Raw genomic sequence first — 24,300 nt, 5'->3', positions numbered from 1 at the left:
GGGAGCATCAGAGTGTTTTTGTTCCTGGACGTTTAATTACATATAATGTGCTTATAGCTTAAGAGTTGGTGCATTTTTTAGAGCAAAAAAAGAAGGGGAAACAAGGGTATATGTCATTGAAGTTGGATATGAGTAAGGCTTACGATAGAGTATAGTTGCGTTTTCTCAAAAAGGTGATGGAGGTGATGGGGTTTCAGGCTGGTTTCATTTCTTTGGTGATGCTATGTGTTCAAACAATCTCTTTTTCTGTGTTGATTAATGGAGAATCGAAAGTGCCAATTATTTCTAGTAGGGACTTGAGACAAAGGGACCATTTGTCCTCTTATCTCTTTCTACTTTGTATTGAAGGGCTCACCTCATTGTTGAATGCAACAGGTATAAGGAAGGAAATTTCTAGGGTTAAAATTTGTAGGGGTGCTCCCAACATTAATCATTTGCTATTTGTGGATGATAGTGTTATTTTTTGTAAGGCTGAGATGAAGAAAAATAGGAGAGTCCAAGCTGTGTTAGATATTTATGAGAGTGTGTTAGGGCAGAAAATAAACAAGGAGAAAACTTCAATGGTTTTTAGTAGTAATGTGGGGATGGATGGAAGGGAAGAGATTCGGTTGCTATGGGGTAATGGTGAAATTCAACAGTTTGAGAAATATCTTGAGTTACCTCCTATAGTTGGTAGATCAAAGTCTAGGGCCTTTCAATCTATCAAGCAAAGAGTATGGTAAAAGCTAAAAAGTTGGAAGGAAAAACTATTATCTCAAGGGGGCAAGGAGATTTTATTAAAAGCTATTGCATTATCCATCCCAACTTATTCCATGAGTTGTTTCCTACTGCCTACTAGTTTTTGTTCAGAGTTGGAGGGTTTAATGTCAAAGTTTTGGTGGGGGCAAAAGAAGGAGGAAAGAATGATTCATTGGATTAGTTGGAGTAATATGTGTGAAGGGAAGTCTAGAAGAGGTATGGGTTTCAAGAATCTTAGAACTTTTAACCTTGCTCTTCTTGCAAAACAAGGTTGGAGATTAGTGCAAAATGCGAATTCTATTTTGCATTAACTACTCAAGGCTATATATTTTTCTAAGACTAATTTTTTGGAGTCTAGACTGGGAAATTGTCCATCATACACGTGGAGGGGTATTTGGGAGGCTAAGAAATGGTTAAGGGAGGGATGTAGATGGAGGATTGGAGATTGGAAGACTACACACTTATGGAATGAACAATGGATTCCAAGACATAAGACCTTGGATCAAGAGCTCGGATTACAACTGCAGAATAGGGATGATGTTGTGGCTTCTGTTATTGATGAGGATCTTCAAAAGCTTAGAACACTCTTCAATCCAATGATAGTGGCATATATTATGAAAGTCATGATTTTTCTAGAAGGCACAGTTGATAAATTGATGTGGAGCCATGAAAGAAGTGACCAGTTTTTAGTGAAAAGCTGTTACAAGTTCATTATGTCTCAAAATGGTTCTGATATAGCAGAGTCTTCTTCAATGGGGAGACATAAGAGATTATGGAAAGTGTTGTGGCGGATGCAAGTCCCTAACAAGATCAAAGTGTTTGCATGGCATGCTTGTAAAGATAGTCTACTTCAAAGGATAAATTGATAAAACAATATGTGATTACAGAAGCAACTTGTAGGTTCTGCTTGCAACTAGTAGAGGACATTTTACAGGCAGTTTTTAGTTGCAGTCAAATTTGTGACTTATGGATTCAGTTCTTTCCTTCTTTGGCTAATCATATGTTTGTTAATATTACTAATTTGGTAATGCAATTTGTTGAGGGAAAGGAATTCAATAATTTGGCTCTATGTTTCTGTCTTGCATGGGGCTTTTGGTATAGGAGAAATAAGTTGGAGTTTGGAAAAATCAGATTGAGTCCCAGCCATGTAACTAATCATTCATTGGGTCTTATGTATAATTTCAAAGGTATTTTTGTGAAATCCCAGGTTTAGCTTAAAGATCAGTTTAGTTGGAAGCCTTCTCCTCCTAATGTGCTTAAGCTAAACACTAATGGAGCTATGTCTTCAAATCTACAAAAGGCAGGTGTTGGAGTTATACTATGAGACTCATCAGGAAAAGTGGTAATGGCGGCATCCAAACTTGAATAAGAGGTTGAAGAGCTAGAAGCAATTAAGCCATTGGCAGTTTTTAGAGGTCTGCAATTGTGTTCCACTATGGGTATTTCGCATATAGAAATAGAAAGTGATTGCTTGTTGTTAGTTACATGTCTGCAGCAAAATAATATGATGGATTCCATTCTTGGTAACTTGTTTACTGAATTGCAGAGATTGTGTAGTTGTTTTGGTAGTTGTTCCTTTACTCATGTGTATAGAGAGAGTAATAAGGCAGCCAATCAGCTTGCCCATAATTCTTGGAGAGTTGGAAATATTGAGATGTGATGAGATTGTATTCTAGACTTTCTTTCTCAAACCTTATGGTTTGATAAATGTGTGTAATTGTTTATCTCAAATGAAGATGTTTATTTCTATATAAAAAAAAAAGGGGGACATAAAAGAATCTCAAGGGACAGCTATGCCAACAAATCCATCTTAGCTCTTTGGAAAGATGCGCATCTTTCGAGTTTTAAATTTTTTACACCCTTGATTTGAAGCAATCTCAAATTCTTCATGTTTGCAAATGCTTCAATTCCAAAGATATGACTTGGTCTTGATCATGTATGGGTGGATTTAGGCTAAGACCCTCCACTACTTCCGATGCTTAACAAAATAAAACTGTTCAATTAGGAATGTATTTAATCATTTTTTTTTTCAAAAGAATATAACACCTTTGGAATGGACTAGGCCAATGATGCAAGCTTGATTGGGTCACATGATGCATGCTTGCAAAATGACTAAGCTCCAATGCATACCTACATAACACGTATATCATGGTTTTGCACATAGAAATTGCATGTAAATTGCCCAAAGATAAATCATTGTAAAATCATATTATTAGAGGAATAACATAAATTAAAGAAAGCTTATGATTCTCGAAACTATAAATCACAAAAATAAAAGTAGTAATAGACGCAACATCGTATCTATTGTGATCATGTGCTAGAGAGAGCGGGGAAAATGATACCGTCTTTACTCGTATGGTCTCCAACAACAAGAACCTTTCAATGGTTGTTTTGGCCTAGGAATCCTGTATCCAGTTTACGCTTACAACTGCTTCCTTTCATAATGGCGGTTTGGCCCTCCATATGATTGGGTAGTTAGATTAGTGGCAGAAAGGTAAAGATGTTGGGATTAGCAAGGGCCAGAAATCATAGCAATTTTGGTAAACAAAGAGAAAATGTAGATAGAATAAAGGCTTAGTTTTTGGGTTTGAACCAGTACATATATACACACACATATATTTATACATACATATATATATATGTGTGTGTGTGTGTGTGCGCGCGGGCTATATAGGGCTGAAAGGGTAGATCAGCACTAGGTCTGTTTTCTCAAGAGTCTAAGGTCCCATTTGGAAGCATATATTCTTCGAACGATGTAGTTTTTTTACACGGAGGTCAATTCTTAACGTGTTTAATTCAGTAGGACTCCTAATTTTCTGGTGGTTCAATGATGGAAATTAAAGATTCTCTTTCCCTTGTTCTAGATGATCTAATTATATACAAATTAAGAAGTATCTGATTAGCGATAGATATATGCGTTGCGAAAACAAAATATATTACCAACGAGTCATTTTTTGTTGCAAAAAATAAATTCTCAATTAGCAACAATTTGCAATCCGTTACAAATAACAAATACATATTACTAACGATGTATTTTCTTTGCAAATACTCTTGACATGAAAATGCAAAATATATCGGAAAATACCAAATTAACTATCACCAATGATAGTTATTTCGTTGCAAATGAGAAAAGTATTATACATTACCAACGAAAGTAACCTCCTTGCAAGAATTTTACAAATTAGCAACGTGATAATTTCAATGCACAAGTGAAACAGAAAATACTAATTAAAAAACTGTTATCATTACCAACAAAACTACATTCCTTGCAAACAATCTCCTCTGCATATTTGTTGTATGAAACCTTTTAGGAGAAACACCGTTTCTATTAGTGTTTTTATCTACTCCAATTCAAAACCCATCAATGGAATGGTATTTCCTACCCTCTATTCAAGCGAACAGCCGATATTAACAAGGATAAAAGCATAGTAAATATTCTCACTCCTACAAGGATCAAAAGGGGACTACGTATGTGTTCAAGCTATTCTCATTCCCAAAATCGCATATAGCAATTAGCAATTATTCTGACAAATTCTTGCTTCCAGTGAAGTCCGTCAACCATAAGGGTATAAATTACCCTAAAGGTAAGCCAGTTTCAATTTTAAGGATTTACTTTCAAATATTGTGCTTACATGACATAGTGCTCATACATAGTAATACCTGACTAAAATCAAGTAGTGGCTGATTTACTTTCGAGTGTTTGATTTTCATCTTGCAAAAATGTAAGAGCAGAAGAGGGTAATCGCCTTAAAAGCTTTTCATCATAGAGTAACAGCAGGCCCAATATAAAGTCCAAGCCCAATCACTATTTACTATGGGACATATTACATCTATAATCGGAAAAATCTTCTTGTCATCCTCACACTTCACACATTATATTTATTTTAATTTTTTTTATTTTTCTATAATAAATATGTAGTGTGTGGATAATAAATAGAATAATTTAATTAGTTTAATAAGAATAAAATAAAATAAAAAATAATATTTTAATATATAAAGTGTGTGATGTGGGATGATGTGTAGCATTTCTCTATATAATTACCCGAGAGTGGAAAAGAGCAAGAGTACTTCATGTGTTACGTTCTATATAGGACAGAAAAGAATCGAGCCCGTCGTAGTCCTGGAAAATCCGCCGATTATGAGGTCTGTGTCTTGTACGCTTCGTAACAGGAGTGTCCTGCATCGTATCGTCTTCCATCATTTTCTTTTTCTTTTCACTGTAAATGACCATTGAACCGGCCTCCTCCTCTACAAAACAATTTCAATGAACAAATTTATTTACAAACTGTTTGCCATGAAGGCATCTTATAAATTGATTTGATTTTTTTTTAATGAGAAATACTAAATGACTACTAGTCTATTATTTTGTTCTCATTTTGATAGCTCATTTATTTTACTTTATTATAATTATTTTATTTTAATAATGAAAGAATTGATTATTGGTGAATTTATATATTTTTATTTTTTTAATATTTAAATATGTTAAAAAAAATTATAAAACAACAAAAAAAGTACAATTATATAAATGATAATTTTGAGAATATAAAATGATGAGACTCAATAATATTGCCATAATCTAAGATTAAGAAATAATAGCTTTTTTAATCATTTTCAATTATTATATCGGTTTTCTAATGAGAGCTCTGCGTACGTACAGTGCGGCGAAGAAGTTTGATTAGTGCTGCAGAGGGCATAAACGGATTGGCTATTTCGGACCTCTCGCACGAACCGTGTGAGACTCTATTGAGAGTGAACTAATGCGGTGCGTAGGGGATGGGGTTGAATCTAAATAGGAAGACCCGTTCAAATTATTCTCATCATCAGCGTAAAATATACTGATAGGGTCCTCGGTTGAGATCCTAGACACCAAGCTGCCGCGCCCCTTCTTGCTCCTCAATGATCGATGTGGGCTGCCACTTGCTTGACCGTGATGGTTATGGGTGGTGTTGGCTGAGTTCGTATGGTTGATCAGTGGCTGATGGTGGGCGAGATTCTAGTGACTGGGCGTGCATGCATACATGTGCAGGAGCTGAATCGTCAAAAACGGTTGTGAATGGGATCAGGTGGTTAAGTGGCTGGCTGACCAAGTCAGGCACACGTGGCTCTTGCTGGTGGGCTGACCCAGTCAGGCACCAGGTGTCTCCTGATGGTGGCTGACCAAGTCAAGCACAAGTGTCACTCGCTTGGGGGGCTGACCAAGTCTCACACAGGTGTCTTCTGATGATTAGGCACATGTGGCTAAGGGTGGTTTAAGTGGGTTGGCCGAGTGGGTGATGGCTGAGCGGTTTAAGGGATGGTTGGTTACTCCCTACAAAGTAGGGGAGCGGTTGTGGCTAGACAGGTGGCAAGGGCTGGGCGTGTGGCTTGGCTGGTGGTTGGTAACTGTTAGCTTGTCCTTAACCTTGCTCTAGATTCGACCAGGGTGGCCTGGTGCAGACCAGATGCCCTTCAATGGCAACTCGTGGCTGCCTTAAGCGATGCCCCACTCGAACGGTTCAAAATAATCAGCAAGCAAATGCGAATGTAATGCAATAGACACAATCCAAAATGTTGAAATACCTCAACAATGCATTAATCAAAGAAAAACAATGGAATGAATGGGTTACCCTGATTCATGAATTGCACAGGGTGAGCCTTCTCCTTTGGGATTCATGGATTGCACCCAATGGAGCCTAAGTGACAAAGCACCAATGTGTCTATGGGGGCTTACAAGCCAAATTCGTCCAAATGTTCCAAGATAAAAACTAAGTGATAGCCTATTGCCTCACTTATATTAGAAAGCAATTAAAATGATTACAAAGGGAAAATGGTTCCCGGCACACCCCTCCTGGTTAAGGCCTCATGCTGTCAGTGGCCCATGGGTGGCCAGGATGACTCACAGCATAGGCTTCATGCTTGCACACATGGGTCTTCAGATTGGCCTGCCGGGCTAGCCTTGGCTGGTCCATGGTCCTTGCATGTGTGGCCCAGGTTGTGTGGGCTAGGCACCATTGATGAGTCGCTGGGTTGGACCGTGGTTGGCTTAAGCATGGCAGGCTGCTGCATGGCCCAGGCTAGTGGGGCTTGGGCGTTGGTCTGCATGGCCTAGGCTGTGGTGCCTGGGCGTTGGTCAGCAAGACCCTGGCCAAAGCCAGGGTGTTGATCAGCATGGCCCTGGTCAAGGCCAAGGCGTTGAGCAGCAAGGCCCTGGCCAAGGCCAGGGCGTTGATCAGCATGGCCCTGGTCAAGACCAGGGCGTTGAGTGGCATGCCAGCATGCGTGGGCCTGCTGGGCAGCCGCACCGTCAATTCCAAGGTGGGTGTGCAAGTGTGCGCTGCGCGGGTGCCTAGGCCATGCATGGGCTTTGTGCCTATGCACGGCCCATGCATGCACGCGGTGTGTGCGCATAGCCCATGCGTGCCCGCTGCGCACGCGCACTAGGCGTGCATGCAGTCTAGCCGTGCGCTGAGTGTGGTGTGACAACCTCGCTTGCGTGCGCGCGCCGACTGTTTGCTACCTGATGGAGGGTGACCGTGGTCTAGCATTCACCAAGGGCTCGGTCTGTGGGCAATCAAGCGACACCAACAGTGCTGCTGGCATGTTGTCCTGGCATGGGCTGGTGCTGGTCAAGGCATAGCCCGTGGCCTCCTGCCTTGGGGTTTTGACATATACGTCCGACTGCTCATCAAGATCATCGTTCAAAGTTTAAATTAAACTGCACGCATACGTACCGTAAATGCAATAATATTACTAATAAATGCAGTCAGTTACACCAGTTACCAACTTGTGTTTGCTTGTTCAACGTCCTAGAAATCATTCTCACTAACAGTACAACAACCAGATTCTTAACTCTGAATAAATAAATGTTGAAACACCTTCTTCTTCTTCTTCTTTTTTTTTTTTCTGCTAAGCAAGCATCATCATATGATATATATATATATATATATATATTATAAAAGGAACATATAGGTATATATGTTGCTTGATTGGTGTGGAACGTTAAATATCAAAGATAAATAATTTATAAAATCTAATTATCAGCAGAGAATTAATGGAATCACATAAAAAAAATATCAAAAAAATCATATATCTTCTATCAGAACTGCTAGATGCAGTCGGCACATGTAAACGGGATGTAAACGGTTGTACGGAATGAATAAAAAAAAGTTATAAAAATAATTTTTTTTTCATGTGGGTCCCATATTAATTTTCTTTTTTTAAAACGACTGCACGCCGCTTGCACAACCACGACTGCAAATATCATTTCTCATCTTCTATATATAAAAAGTGCCTATAAAACGGAATTTGTTGTTTTAACAGAAAATCTTATTTTACCATTAGTTTTATTGTTCCTCATTAAGTGGCAGTTAAGCCACCGTTTGTGGCCATTTGTGTTGTCCGATTGAATTCCATTTCCTAATAACTTAAAATATGCAAGAAAAACAGTGCTAAACTTTTTAAGGGCTTTTGATCTTCCAGTGCTTTGTTTGTTTTTCTTTCGTTTTCACTTTGTAATTGAAGACAATGATAGAGATTGAGAGGCCTGCTTATGTGGACGAATACAAGAAGCTTGTGATTCGAATTAACACTCCCAGGTCAGTTCCTTTTCCTCTTTGAATTCTTAGCCTCTTGGTCTGGATGCATAGAAATGGAAATGGAAAGAGGAAGAAGAAGCAGCAACAACGAAATGAATGCGATTCCATCCCCCTAATCAGAAAAGCACATCCTCAAAAAATCACTAACCCCAAGATTCATTTCTGCTTTGCAAAACCACAAGCCCCGAATCCCACCGCATTCCATCTCTCCCTTCTCATCGAATCCACCAATCCAAGCTCGTTTCATACTTGACGCAAAGCAAAGAACTTGACCCATTCCCAATTCTCGTGAATTTATCCCAGCTTATCATATGGGTTTTACTTGAATCTGATTTGCTCAACTGGGTCGATGAGAAGGGAGACAAGATAAGAAGAAGAAGAAACGGCGCCAACAGTAGGAAATAAAGAAGAAACAAAGCCCTAAGGGCTAGGAAGCAAACGGCGCCATTTTGGGAGAGAAAGGGGGTTGGGCTTAAGGCAAGTGAGCTGGGCCTGAAAATTGAAAGAATTTGGCCTAAAAACAAAGGAAAACCCACTAGAACAAAGTCCACCCGAAATTAAAAATCCAACAAGGTAAAAAGCACTACAAGGTTTTAGGCCTTTTGCAGCGTTTTTTATTTTGTTGCAATTAAAATCGCTGCAATAGATATACTTTTGCAGTGAAATATTTTCCCTTGCAAACTTTTCACATCGACATACGCTTTAATGAAGCGGGGAGCTTCATTAAAGTTGTTGCAGCGAAATAATAATCTATAGCAGCGAAGAGTTGCCTTGGAAGAATTAAAAACTTGTTGCAGCAGAGTAATATTGTTGCAATAGGCTCTGGGCGCCAAATCCCACTGACCAGTTTTTATTTTCCCCCCGAAATCACTCTGTTACCACGCGAGTACCATCTCCACTTCGAGCCTCTTGCCCATTTCTCCTACCTTCAGTGCCCAGGTGACCGATTAACAGAAATACACTGGGGTCGAAATCTAGCTCCATCGTCGACTACGACAACGGGACCCTAGAACGTGCACCACTTCATTTCCCTTCCACGGCAGCTACGGTTCCTGTTTCCTCCCCATCCCGCTCTGTGTGTGTCTGATTCTATGGTCGGAGTGATTTGGGACACCGATTTCTGTTTGAATCGGTAGTTGACATTGTCGAACCAGTTACTTGGGTATACCTTTCGGCACCACAGGTATTGATTCTACTCATTGCTCTCTCTCTCCCCCTTCATCCGAGCTCGTTGCTTAACAAAAATGGGAGCTTTTTCTGGCCTGATCTATTGCTAGATATTTGCATATGAAAGCAGCAATTTTCTTTCAGCATTTTTTACTAGTTCTTCTACATTTTTGCTACGTGTAGAAATTGGTTTAGTAACTGCATAATGGTTGGGTGATATATAGTTTGTATTTGCTGCGTATCCTCTGATTGAGTGGTTTTTTTCTTGAAATCCCTAATTACACCTCTAATTATGCAATATGAAGTTAGGTTGTGAATAGCCTACAAAAGGCCAGAAGAACGTGTATATCAAAAAGCATTAGATAACGGTTTTTACTCTTTCTTCCAATGTGAATGACATGAGCATGAAAGAAAAAAGATTGCTTTTGCAGGGGATCTTTTTTTTCCTTTTAGAAACCAAACATCTATTTTATTTTACATATTTACCATATCATAAAAGTGATAGAGAGCGGAGAGACTCACGTGGTTACACTGGATATAGTCTGAAATAGGAGACAGACACTCCACAGCTAGCTTATGTCCCTAAATTGTTGCAAATAATTATAGAAGATAGAAATAGTAAATAATCATATCCACATTGTATTTGTGTGTGTGTTTTAGGGGGAGATCGAGTGGGAAGTGTGTCACGGTAATACACGGTAATATATGTTTGCTAAAAGCTTAAACAGATCTCAACCTCTTGACTTGAAGTATTAATGATCCGGTCCAACTTGATGAGTCTTTGCTGGTAGTTTTGTTTGAAGTATTTATTGTGTAATTGCTATTACTTATATATATATATATATATGTGTGTGTGTGTGTGTGTGTGTGTGTATATGTGTGTGTGTGTGTGGCTATATATATATATATATATATGGCTGGGTATCTAAGCCAATTTAAATGTAGTTCTAACTGTTTCCTCCTTGAGGATCTTATTCATTAGATAGTTACCTTAGATGATGGTTCAACAAAAATTAGGAGTTTGTTTGGGGTTATAGATCTTTCAAACCAACCTAAGTTTTTTGGTACAATAATTGTTATAAGAAAGCGTCGTCTTCTGTAAGCTAGTTGGAAGAATGGTTGTCATCTTGGCTGCAGCGTTTCTCTGGTTAGATTTTAAAGTTGCTACATTCTGGTTGTATACCAAATTATGATGGGCACAAGCTTTTATTGCCCTGCAGACTAGTATTATCTTTGGGGAATATAACCATATTCCCTCGTGGACGATGTCCCATAGATATTGAACTTGAAGCAGTTGATACAAGTGTCAACTATTAGTACACATTTTGTTGATTAATGGTGTCGACCCTGTTGAAGTGTAAGCATTCATTATTCTGTTTCAGATTCTAGGAGGAGAGCTGAGAAACTTTCACAAGGACTAGATCTTCTTACAAAGGAAGTGGATAGCTTTTTCCACTTGCTTTGTTTTAACTGGGCGTGATGCTCTGCTTTACTGTACATTCAAGACATTGGCAGCTTGTACTACTATTAGTAAGACAAAAATAATACAGAGACTATCCTTTTATTTGTTCTCTGTTTTGTTGCTACTAGAGGATGTGTTGGGCAAATACTTATACATAATCTCTATGCGTGGAATGAGTTGTGCTTTTAAGTACATGAGCTGAGGTTGGAATACCACTTATTATATGGTATTTCATTACAAATAGGTGTTGTACTCATTTAGGAGGTATTTCTTGTTATGCTAACTGCACCCTTAAGAGGTTTAGATTCATTATGCATATGTGAATCTAAAGCTCATTAATTTTAACTTTAATGCAATCTGTTCATGACACTACATTGCTTGGCCAGATGTATTATTATGGGTGATTTGTAGGCTAGCTATTCAAAACTTCTGGCAGCATGTCCTCATAGATATTTTTCTTGAAAACCCTATATTAAGTCCAAACTCATATAGGGTCATAATTTAATAAACATTCAACCTGCTTAGAGATGTGCAACATCTTTGGCAATAACCTTTTTTTGACATGGGGACTCCCTGGCATGCTAACTCTCTTATTTTAGATAAGACAAATAATACATGTAGCTGTACCTAAACACATTAATGATTTTTTTTTAAGGGCATTTGATCTATGGTGCTTTCGATGCATAGTGTTTAAATTGGTGCTTGCTTTGTGGTTTGATATGTGCTTTCTTTGGAAATATTCGTTTGTAAATTGATCTAATGTTGCTTCCTAACACACTTTGAATGGGTTATTTCTAGTTGCTAGGCTTATTTGATTGGATAGTTGGCAAGTATGGTTTGGTCGGAAAAGTATGGAATATTTTGTCAATATGCTAAACTGATAGTGAAGAATGGTTTGGGTGGTTAATTGTCTTCGTGGGTTGGCTATGATATATTACATTGTTCTTTGGATAAGTAGGTTGGCTATGCTAAATGAATGAATATTGTGTGTAGTCTGAGTTGAGGATTGTAAAGTAAATTATCAGAATTATTACAATTCTGTTTTAAAAGTCTATTTAGTTTAATGCATGTTTCATCTACCTTAGAACAGTTTTGTGAAACTGTGGGTTTAGTTGCAAAAATCATATATCTAATTTTTTAGATTAAGTTCTGGTAATTAGAATACAAGGATGATGTTTATGAGGAAGTTTATAAAAATATAAACTTCATTGGATTGTTTTAACTTGGGAAAGCCGATGGCCAGTTGCTCTTCTTGGCAAAACAATGCAGTAATTGGGGCAGAATGCTATCTTAAAACATTAATTGGTCTTATATATGTAACATGTTGATTAATGATGTGAGATTTGTTTTTTTAATATCTCCTCTTGTATGGAAATACTACAACTCCCCTTGATAATTGTTTGCCAAACCAACCGTTTACAACGATTTCTAACGACCGTTTGTTGAAGCTAATATTTGAAATTAAATATTATAGTAAGACTTAAAGATTATAGGAAACAATTCTAGAAACCAACTGCCCAAAATATTATATGCTCATGACTTAAAGATTATACTTGTGTATGTGTTTATGGCTGGAGAATTATTTTTAACAAGTGTACATGCTCAAGTCTGGGTAGTTTGGAGATATCTGTGGCTGGGCAGCAACTATGAGATCTAGTGTTTGGTTTAACATTGATTTTTTGTAAATGTTAAACCAGTTTGGCAGTTGGAAATGGATGATATATGGTTTGGATTTAATTTCATACCTTTTTTTGTATTTACCTTGTGGGGCTGTTGGTGTATGGTTTGGATTGATTTCCAAACTTCTTTTGTATTTGGATTGTGGGCGATTGGCTGGACAGTTTGCTTTTAATTTCAGATATGATTTTGTATTTGAATCGTGGGGTTGATGGTGTACTGTTGGAATATAATTTGTGACCTTGTTTCGTATTTGGCTTGTGGACTCTGGACAGTTTGAATTTATAAATATGCTTAAAAACTGTATTAGGGTTATATTATCATTTTTGCTCTAAATATACCTAGTCTAATGTGGATTTATACTTGAATATATAGCTTTGGATTAAGGTTATGTTTGGATGTTGAGTTGAGCTAGGATGAAAGTGGAAAATGATATAAAATATTGTTAAAATATTACACTGAGATGGATTTCGACTTAATATCTGCATATCTGAGTGCCATCTTTGGGATATTCATTCTTCTTTGCTATGCTTACAAATAAGTACTATTATCAGTTTTTTTGGAGGTCTTTTTGTTGGGGGGGGGGGATTTCATTTAGTATTTGTCATTGGCATTAAAATCGCTGAATAGTAAATAAGTAGAGGATAATTTTAAATCTCCTTTACTACTTATCTTGCATATATTATTTCCCACCTAACATCGATATTTATAGTTCCATACTTGTGCTGAACTTTCTTCCAGCACAAGTATGCTTACTCGCATCTCGGTGAGCTTTAAAGTCCTGAATAGGAATTGTTGGTTAAATATCTCATAATTATTTGAATTCTTATGAGATATTCAAATGAAGATCTCCAAGCATATTGCTGAATATTATCCAAGCTGCATTATGGAATTTATTATGGCCATTTGTGTGATTTGTGGTTTGATGCCTGTGTTATATGTTTACACACCAATTGGTATTATGCAGTGTAAACCTGTTTTCTACTGTACGGTTTTTCAGTTTGCATACGCCAGTTGTTTTAATTTAAAACATGCTAGGTAGCAATGACATTCACCTTTTTCCTGGCTGTGTGACCATTGCTAGATTGTAACGTGCATGTCATATTATTTGGACATCCGGCTAAAATCGTTGCAAGGCTTCTGGACGAGTTATAATTACATTTGAATACATATGCTTATTAGTTGATCAACATATGTATGACCATCCATTCACCAAATCGCTTCCTTTCAAAATTCTAACCTTGTTTGACTTTATGCCTACACTCAGCCATATACCAATTGGTTAATCAATTTAGAGAAAATTGCTAGTGTTATACATGTGAGGTTTAATATTTAGATCTACAAGTCAAACAAGAATTCGTCATTAAAATGTCATCCACATCTCCTGACACGTACTTCCTTGATCACAAGATTCATATATCTTGGCCAAGTACTTTCATTTACACTTGCCTTTCATAATCGCATGAATTGCAATTAAACATCTAGAAAGTAGCTGGAAGTTATAAATACTTAATTTACTGAAGTTTTCAAACTACACGCCAACCTAACCTCCAAACTAGTTCCACTTCTACATGCTTCGTTATTAACATTAAAGTGCCATTCACCAACAATGGCCTTCTTGTACCATGTTTAACATGATGGCATATTCTGCAGCCCTTCAATACTCCTGGCATAGACACACCAAACTGTTCAACACAACTTTTATCATTCCACAACGATCTTCATGACATCTCCGGTTAGTATCATCACCTCCATCTTCTCTTATGATCTACAAGATATGGCTTTGAATAAATAGACAATATTCAAAGCCAACCATGTTAGTTTCTCTAATTAAGATTCCATCTTTCGTATAGCTAAATTGAACCCTAAATACTATCCGAGTAACTAATATGCGGATTTCAACCATTTTAGATGGACAAAAGCTGGATGAACTTGACCAATAGACTTCGATCGCCTGCATACGCCGAAGGGGTTAACACTTTCCTCAACCTGGCACGAAACCATTCTCGAGGAAGTGATCGCATTCGATGTCCATGCCGTTCATGTTGCAATACTCTCTTCTTGCCTATCTTTGATGTGGAGACTCACTTGTACATGAAAGGGATCAATCCAAATTATACCCAGTGGATCTTTCATGGGGAAGAGGAAACACAAAGTTTCAATGACGACGATGATGACAGTGTTGCTGATTATGCCGATGACTACATTGATGATATGGACCATATGTTAGATGACATTCGGGCAGGCCAATTTGTTGATGTTCCCCAAGGTTATGATACTCCACTAGCAACTGGTGGATCTATTCCAGATCCCTCCCCAAGCCAATCTTTTGAGCAGCTATTAGAGGATGCCCGACGTCCACTTTTTTCTGGCTGTACCAAATTCTCAAAACTATCATTCATTGTGAAGTTGTTACACATTAAGACACTTGGTGGGTGGTCAATAAAGTCGTTTGATATGCTACTTAAATTGTTGCGGGCCGCCTTCCCTGATGCTGAATTGCCACATTCATATGAGGAGTCAAGATCATTGGAGCGGGGTTTGGGTATGAATTATAACAAAATTCATGCATGTCCCAATGACTGCATTTTATTCTGGAAGGAAAATGCTAATCTTAATGAATGCCCTATCTGTAAGGCTTCAAGGTGGGTGCCTAATACACACAGGGCTCGTCTTATCCCTCAAAAAGTGTTGAGGCATTTTCCTTTGAAGCCAAGATTGCAACGTCTTTTCATGACAGCAAATATAGCACGTGATATGAGATGGCATAAAATGCAACGACCATCCGACGAGTCTAGTATGAGACATCCTGCAGATGCTGAGTCCTGGAAGAGATTTGATGACGACCATAGTTGGTTCGCACAGGATGCTCGCAATGTTAGGCTTGGTCTAGCAAGTGACGGTTTCAATCCCTTCAACAATATGGCAAAACCATATAGCATTTGGCCTGTAATCCTGGTCCCGTATAACTTGCCGCCGTGGTTGTGCATGAAGGACCAATTCTTCATTACATCCCTCATTATTCCTGGGCCAAAATCTACGTCTAATGACATTGATGTTTACTTGCAACCGTTGGTAGATGAACTGCTTGAATTTTGGGAACATGGGGTACGTACGTATGATGCCTCCACGAAGGAAACGTTTATGTTGCACGCTGCTTTAATGTGGACAATCAATGACTTTCCAGCATATGGGATTCTTTCTGGGTGGTCAACAAAAGGAAAATTGGCTTGTCCATCTTGTAATGAGGGCACAGACTCCAATTGGTTGAAGTATGGGAGAAAACATTGTTATATGGGACATCGGCGTTTTTTGCCTGCCGATCACCCCTGGCGAAAGAGAAAGCATTTATTCAATGGTAAAGAAGATCATCGCAGACCACCAAGGGTTGTAGAAGGCTTTGATATTTTGGGTCAACTGCTGATGCTTGGGGATGTGCAATTTGGTAAATCTCATCGAAAGAGAAAACGCACTGTTGAAGAGCTGAACTGGACCAAACATAGCATTTTCTTCAAGCTACCGTATTGGGTAACCCTGCGTCTTCGACATAATTTAGATGTCATGCATATTGAAAAGAATATTTTTGATAACATATTGTGCACATTAATGAACATTCCTGGTAAAACGAAAGATAATATTAATTCTCGACGTGACTTGGAGATTTTGGGATTCAGAAAAGAATTGCATTTGAAGTATGACGGTGAACGTGTTACAATGCCACAAGCATTGTATACATTACACGGTGATGAAAAGAAAAAATTTTGTGAATGGCTAGTCGATGTGAAATTTCCAGATGGCTTCGCTTCGAACATCGCGCATTGTGTATCTGTACGAGATTGTAGAATCTCCGGGTTGAAAAGTCATGACTGTCATGTTTTCATGCAAAGACTACTTCCTATTGCTGTTGGGGGGTTTTTTAGAAATGATATTGCATTGGCCATGATTGAACTGTGCAGTTTCTTCAAGGGGTTGTGTGCCCGAACCCTGGATGTTAATCAAATATCCCAATTTGAAACTGATATTGCCACAATTCTATGCAAGTTGGAGATGATATTTCCCCCATCTTTTTTCGATATCATGGTTCACTTAGCTATCCACTTACCCCGCGAGGCCATACTTGGGGGTCCAGTACAATACAGGTGGATGTATCCATTTGAGAGATATCTTGGCAAGTTCAAGCGGTATGTTAAGAATAAAGCCCGACCAGAAGGCTCAATAGCCGAAGCCCACATTCACATTGAATGCCTGACATTTTGCTCATTGTATCTCCAAGACGTTGAGACGAAGTTTACTCGAGTGGACCGCAACATTGATGGTGAATCAGAGGATATAGATGGAATCAAAATTTTCAACCAAAAACTGAGGCCCATTGGTACTGCTTCGAACAGGCAATTATCAGATAAACTCCTTACGGAATCAACATGGTACGTCCTCAACAACTGCGCTGAGATTGGACCCTACCTAGAGTAAGCATCCGTTATCCGTCAACTCCAACTTCAAGGAGATTTTATGTCTTTTCCATCAATCATTTTCTGTCGTTTGACTGATGGCAAAACTTACATATATTGCGGCATGGGTTATGTGTTCCCCAAATGCAGGGAGCATTATGAGAAGTGTAAGGTGGACAGGCCAAATTTTATTGATCGAACACATAAATCTGAATTTCCAACGTGGTTGAAGAAACGTGTAAGTTTGATTGAATACAACCTAGATTGATGAACCCGATCCTTTATGATTAAAATGAAAATACTATAAGTGATGACCTTCATACAAACTATTCTTGTAGGTTAAGGACCAGCGTATCAACAACCCACTTGATGTGACCGATGATCTATATGCATTAGCTTGCGGTCCTGAACGGTGGGTTACATCCTATACTGCTTGCATTATAAATGGCAAAAGGTTCCATACGAAAGAACGTGAACTTCGATGGCGAACACAGAATTCAGGGGTGTTGGTAACTGGGGACGAAAATACTAATAATGTAGACTTCTACGGTGTTATAAATGAGATCGTGGAGTTACACTACATGGGTTGGCGTCGGGTGTACTTGTTCATGTGTGATTGGTTTGATGTTGGTGATCCAAGACGAGGGGTACGAGTTGATAACCATATGACCAGTATCAACATGGATAGGACTTGGTATAAGGATGAACCGTTTGTGTTGGCATGCCAGGCTTCCCAGTGTTTTTACGTCAGAGATATAAGGGCAAAAGGGCGATGGTTTGTGGTGCAAACGTACACGAACAGGAATGTATATGACATTCCATCGGGGCCAACGGTGTTAGAAGATATTGATGACTCATCAAGTGATGATGATGCATATCAAGAAACTGAGGAGTCATATGATTATGCACCATTGCAGTGCGATGCATGTCCAATGTCAACTCCACTGAGTAGGAATGATATAGAACCTATCTTGATTGATGCACGAGAAGCTACAAGTATGGCTGGTCAAAATTGGAATTCGGTAGAATTTATTGACGATGGCATAATTGATTCTGGTTCAGGAGATGCTTCTGCTGATGGGGAATATTCAGATGAGGAGGACCTTTACACAGACGAGGAGTCTATATCAGCGTAGAAAACCAGCTAAAATCGTTGATAACTTCCATATTTTGACTTTACCTTTATTGTTTTGCTGTAAATGGACAATATAAGGTATCAAGAAATACAATCAATGACTTTCATTATAGTTATAATTATCCCGTTAGTTTTGTTTCACGATTTGGGTAATGTAATGTATGAGTTCATTACATGTATTATGTTCATGCATTTACTACCGAATGCCCACACTATGCATTTACAGTTTAAATCATGTAGGTCATTTCTTTGCTGTACTGTTTTTTAGCTAGCTCCAACTCCATAGAGAAAGCATATATAAAGTCGAGATTACTACATATGTATTTTTTGTTTGACAGTTTGTTAATGACTTGAGCGTGATTATTGTTGTTCTATTCCAAGTAACCAGGTCAGCGACAAACACACAGGCGCAAATAGAAGAAAGTTTGACTATAAATTACATCGCCCTGCAAGAAATGACGAACAACCCTGGAGGTAAATATGTTCACATTAAGTACTTCCTTGTACTCGGTAAACAATCATTGACTTTTTCATGCAAATAGTTCGAAGCCAATTCTTGGTGGGTACAATTGTTAAAAAGATGGGCATTCATGCATCATCTTCCGAACTAATGAAAGTATATTATTGATTGATTGCTATATACGTGTATGACACTGAAAAAAGCAATACTAATATCTGCAGTAGATTTTAGTCTAAAATACAAGGTGGCATTAGAGGGCTTTTATCCACATATACATGTGGATACAATGTATGTGCTTAGAAGGCCATACTTGGAATTACTTCTAACTTAAATGGGGTTTTCTAAATAAATACAGGTGACACGATGGCAGGACCTTCCCGCGGAAGAGGAGGCCGGCGAGGTTTCCGTGGCCGGCGATTTGTACCATACGGTACTAGAGCACGCCGACCACGAGGAGTTCGTATCGCTGAATACCATAGCCCTCCAAATGAAGATCATGAGTCAGGATCGGATGACTCAACTCAGCCTCCGAGTCATCCATGGGAGCCACCATGTCCCATTCCGATGCCCCCACCCGAGCCGAGTAGAGAACCTTCACCTGTAAGAGAACCCCCACCTAACGGGGACAATATTGCTCTGGTTGTGACCCCACCGAACGGAGATAATATTGGTATGGTTGTGACCCCACCCAACGGAGAAAATATCGGTACGCTTGTCGTTTATGTTCTATGTTTATTACGAAACCCCCAGTGCATGTGGTTTTAATCATTTAATTTTTGAAGACTGACTTGATTGAACGTTATCTTCTAATACAGATGCGACTGCCCCCACAATGCCTGCCTCGAACATGGAGCAGCCCAAACGGAAACGTGGGCCAGCCAAGTGTATTGCGTTCGAGATGTTGAGAAAGCAAGGAAAAGTGTTTCTGAAGATAAATGAGGGTGAAACTGCACCCTGCTGTAGTAACTCATCCATGTTCACTGCACGGGTAACGCAAATCATCAAACAACATTGCGACATGAGCTATGCGAGATGGACCGATGTGCCGCAGGCACAAAAGGACGAGTTGATCGACCGTGTGAGGGTAAGATTATTGCCATTAATATTGACACATTGGAGTTTATTTACAATAGAGAATGACTAAATTTTTGTGATGTTCATCCATGTAGGCTGACTTTGTGTTGGATTGGGATCGGGAGAATCACAAGTTGACCGTCTTGAAGCAGCTGCGTAAGAGGTTTAATGCAGTCCATCACCAATTACACAGAAAATATGAATCATACGGAAGCCACGAAGAAGCATTGGCTTCTGGTTGTCCAATGGTCGACGTGAATGTTTGGATTACCTTGTGTCGGAGGTGGGGAAGTGAGGAATTCAAGGTATATTTTGGTTATACAAAATACGAAACTGTTATTTTTTAAAAATGGTACTACATACATAGTTTGTTTACTATGTGGGTTTGGGTAAGCTGACTTTAGGTATTAATGGCAGACAATGTCAAGGCGAAATCGGGAGAATAGAAAGGCACAAACCATCAACCACACAGCTGGCAGGAAATCCTTTGTTAGGATTTTGGAGGAGAAGGTATGTAAGTAATTTCCAGATTTCAGCCTCGTATGATGTCACAACCCATTCTGTGATAATTTTTCAATAACAAATAATTCCTAAAAATGTGCTCTACGAATTCCATTATTATATTATATGTCTAGATTCACCAAAATAATTTCCAATGTTGGTTACTTCTAACTTATATTGCGGGAGAACGCGAAACATGTTGTTTGTGCATGGGGTGTCATACTCAATTGGTTGTTTTGTGGTTGAGAATACATGGGTATATGTTTTCCGGATGAATCAATATAAATCATTTAACATAAATCTGACAAAATTACACACTTGTAGCGGGCTGCAAATGCGGATTTGGTGGAGTTCTATAAGGAGACTCATTGGTCAAAAAAGACCGAAAAATTTGTCACCACCGCAACTGAGGCCAGTTATGTGAGTATGATAATTAAATTAGGTTATATATTGCGAATAAAAGTATTATATAATTAGGATGACATGTTTACTGATTTTTTCTTGTCACTACAAGACTTAACAATAACCATTCAAAAATTCCATGTGCAGAAGGAGATGGTTGGGAAGCTGGATGGGCTCGATCCTGAACAACGAACCAATGATGCAGCAGCAAGTGTTTTTAGGGAGGTCCTTGGCTCTAGACCAGGATATTCAAGGGGACTAGGAGAGATGGTCATCCCGGACTCGACACACCAACGGGACAGCCAAAGAGAAAAAGAGTTGAATGCCTTGATTGAAAGGCATAAGCAAGACGCAGACAATTACAAGAAGGATGCTGAGAATTACCGGAAAGATGCTGACAAGTACAAGACACAATTTGATGCAATTCAGGAGGAAGTACTGAGACTTCGTGAGAGGCAAAATGAAACAGATTTGTTGATGAGGGCATTCTTCCAGAATTTCCATACACACACAGAGTCTCAGCAGTCTCGTGGAGAGACTCCGTGATGGTGCTGTTAATAAATAATGGGCTGGGATTTTTTGGGTAGTTTGGGCTATTTTTGGTATTGGGAGATGGTGGGTGGCCTATATATAAATTAATATATATATATTGACAATGGTAGATATATATATATATATATATAAAGAGGAAGGTTGAAAACATTTTGGAATCCACATCCAGGGAGCTGGACGTTCAACCTGGGATAAGTTGTACGCCTTCTTGTATGAAAGTCTACTGTTGGATGAGGATTGAAAGCCGGGGCGAAACAGAGTGTTGAGTGCGTGAGAGCATTCAATATTTCTTACTTCCTTAATGGTCAGTGCAGTGTTCAGAAAAACGACCGGAAGTTAAGTAAGCATATGATTCCTTGTCATACATTAAATCTGTACACCATATGAACGGTGGTGATAATTAAGGCAACATAATAGTCTAATATGCAGAAGTTATAAATATGCAAGATATAGATCCCGTTGTATAACTTGACTAAACAGTATTTGCTTGAGTCTACATGCTTAACTTAGATATGCTATGCTTCATGAAGGCTGCCTATAATTGATCTAAGTCAAGTTTCTTCAATGTATATGTTGGAGCATTTCTGTGTATGGTATGTGATATTATACATAATTGTGGTTGTGGAATATGCTGCATTGTGAAGTTATTTTTTCAGGAATATTTATAGTAGCGAGGTTGAGGCTTATCTTAACATCATTTCCATCTTACATCTGAATAGGAAAGATGATGCTTTTGCTGGCTGCAGTTCGACATTAATCTTCCATCCATATCACTAGGAGTGACCGGGGTCTCATATCTCTTGCGGAGAAGGTAAATGGAAAATAGTAATAAGACTGTAATGTATATATTAGTCCACTTTTATTTTCTTAATGTGTTTGGGTTTGGGGGAGTAAGGGTGGGAAACATCGTCATGTGTTGTCACATTCGTACACCATCCTACAATATATGGTCTGGTATAGTGTACTTGTTACATAAAGGAAGTTGGACATAACTCCATTATGTCTTTGGTTTGTACATTGTCACTATATCCACTAATCCCGTGTCCAGCTGTGTGAAAACTTATGAAAACATTCTTTTATATAGTGTTTTGAGCCTTAAAGGCTTTTGGAATGTATAAAAGAAGAGCCTTAAGTTGAAAATTTTTACTACAACAGATGGTGAATAAGATCCCATGTAGATGCTAAAAGTGGGCTGAAATGTTGTATGCTGATAGATCTAAAGGATTTTTAAAGAATGCTCTTCTTGCTCTCTCTCCCTCTCCCTCTCTTACCCAGACTTTGCAGTATCTTAATCTCATAGATACAAAATCCAGACTACTGGGTCTTGCATGGTGCAGTCCTATGGTTGTTATGGTTCCATGCTAATTAAATGGTTCTGATTGGAGATGGTGAATGTATATAATAATGAGTGTTTCTCAGCTGGAGGTCTTGAATAAGAGCTCAAAGTCTTGGGAAGATAATCTAGTGTTTGGATATCTATGCTAACTGGAATAATAACTTGGTAAAATCTATGATTGTCTAGTTATTTGGACAATAACTAATATTATCAAGCAGAGAGAGAGGATAGTGAAGTAGTATTTGTCATGACCTGATAGAACATGGCAAAACAGTTTTACATAGCAGCTTGTTATATTAGTATAGATTTGAGCAAGGTAGATTTTTTGGAACATAGTAAGGATTTCTTAATACTGAATTACATACCTACAAAACTTAACTTATATAGAAAGAGCTAAATTCTGAGAGAGGTCTGGGATAGGTGATGCAGAGCACAAAAATCATAAAGGCTTACTAACATGATTGCTGCAGATAGCAATCATGTTATATGGGGTGTGAAAAATGTTGCACGAATTTAATGTGCAACATGTCATTACTAATGGCATGAGAGATTGCATGACGTGATTGAACTCGAAGCATGTGTGCCACTAAATGCATATCTGACTGCTTCTTTAGAGGAATTTTAATCATGATTTGAAGTACATTAATTCTGATACTGGTCCAAAATCAGACTTTTATATAAATGACATGAGCATTTTATAAAATATTTTAATGCATTATGCAATGGCCACCAATGAGAGAATGCATGACTATAGAACCAAAACAAAAAGATGTACTACTGCTGGGGCACAAAATTGTTCTTTAATTATGTGCCCCAGGATTATATTATCCTCAAAGTCACTACTATAAGCTACTCCCTGCAGATTGTACATTCCAACATGTGAAGTTCGAAGATGTTAAAAACTGTTGTGCTGATGGTAGCAGAAACTTGTTGATTCCATGGAGGGAATTGTGAAGAGTAATCAACAGGTACACAAATACCCAATCTGGTTGAATGACTTGAACCTGTTTATTTAGTGAGATGAGAAGACAATAGTAAATTCTGTTTGAGGGACCTTACGTACTGCTCTAATTTTAATGCTGATGCTCTGCTTTACTAGCTTTTACACTTGAAGACACTAGAATTCCATTATGTGTCTCTGTTGCAACCCATGACTGAATCAAACAGTTTGCTTTTGATAAGAATATCAGGAGTTATGGCAGAAATGAATATTGGAGTTTTGGGTTAGATGCTCCATTTAAAAGTAGCTTTGGATTATATACCACATTTCTTATATCCAGGCTTTTAATTTTCCTTCAAAAAGAAAATTAGGAATCTTTCACATCTTAAGAGCAGAACCAACCTAAGTATAAACAAGAATATCCACTCAACATATAGGAAATTTTACAGCTTTTATGGCTGTACAGCTCAGTTTCATCTAAGTCACTAACCTGGGGCATAAAAACATTATCCCCATCAACTCATGAGTCAATGCTGACTAGGATTATGAAACAGATAAGCTCTTTGCTTTTTTCTTCTATCATATGCTTGGTTTTAAATAATTTCTAAAGTAGTTAGAAATTATGTTTAATATACTACCGCAACATTATTCTAAGTATAATGTTTCAAATTGATCAGTTTTTTGTTTCTTGGGTAAATATCTTTAATCAACACCCAATATATATTTTTTAGCAACTCCAAATACTACTGTGGAGTGAACTTCACAAAAAAGAAATTGCGTCATTTAGGACAAATCGCTATAAATAAGTATTTGCTTCCTTGTATGACTAGAATT

The 24,300-nt window shown here is 38.2% G+C and overlaps 1 protein-coding gene across 1 annotated transcript; it reads left to right on the top strand.

Moving 5' to 3' along the window:
• Positions 1 to 14,529: 14,529 nt before the first annotated feature.
• LOC122290905 lies at positions 14,530 to 15,889 on the top strand. The gene is made up of 2 exons (XM_043098585.1): positions 14,530 to 15,726; positions 15,806 to 15,889. The coding sequence occupies exons 1-2, from the start codon at positions 14,530 to 14,532 to the stop codon at positions 15,887 to 15,889; spliced, it is 1,281 nt and encodes a 426-aa protein (XP_042954519.1).
• Positions 15,890 to 24,300: the final 8,411 nt, after the last annotated feature.

This window comes from Carya illinoinensis, chromosome 13, assembly GCF_018687715.1.
Source record: "Carya illinoinensis cultivar Pawnee chromosome 13, C.illinoinensisPawnee_v1, whole genome shotgun sequence".
Classification (NCBI taxonomy): domain Eukaryota; kingdom Viridiplantae; phylum Streptophyta; class Magnoliopsida; order Fagales; family Juglandaceae; genus Carya; species Carya illinoinensis.
Note: the sequence above shows the minus strand (reverse complement) of the source record. Positions and strands in the feature narration are given on the sequence as shown.

Bases quoted from the DNA above. Each gene is read 5' to 3' on its own strand.
- LOC122290905 (XM_043098585.1), top strand. From the start codon at position 14,530: ATGGACAAAAGCTGGATGAACTTGACCAATAGACTTCGATCGCCTGCA. The intron at 15,727-15,805 runs GTACGTACGTAT...ATGACTTTCCAG, and splicing joins TTGAATTTTGGGAACATGGG to CATATGGGATTCTTTCTGGG.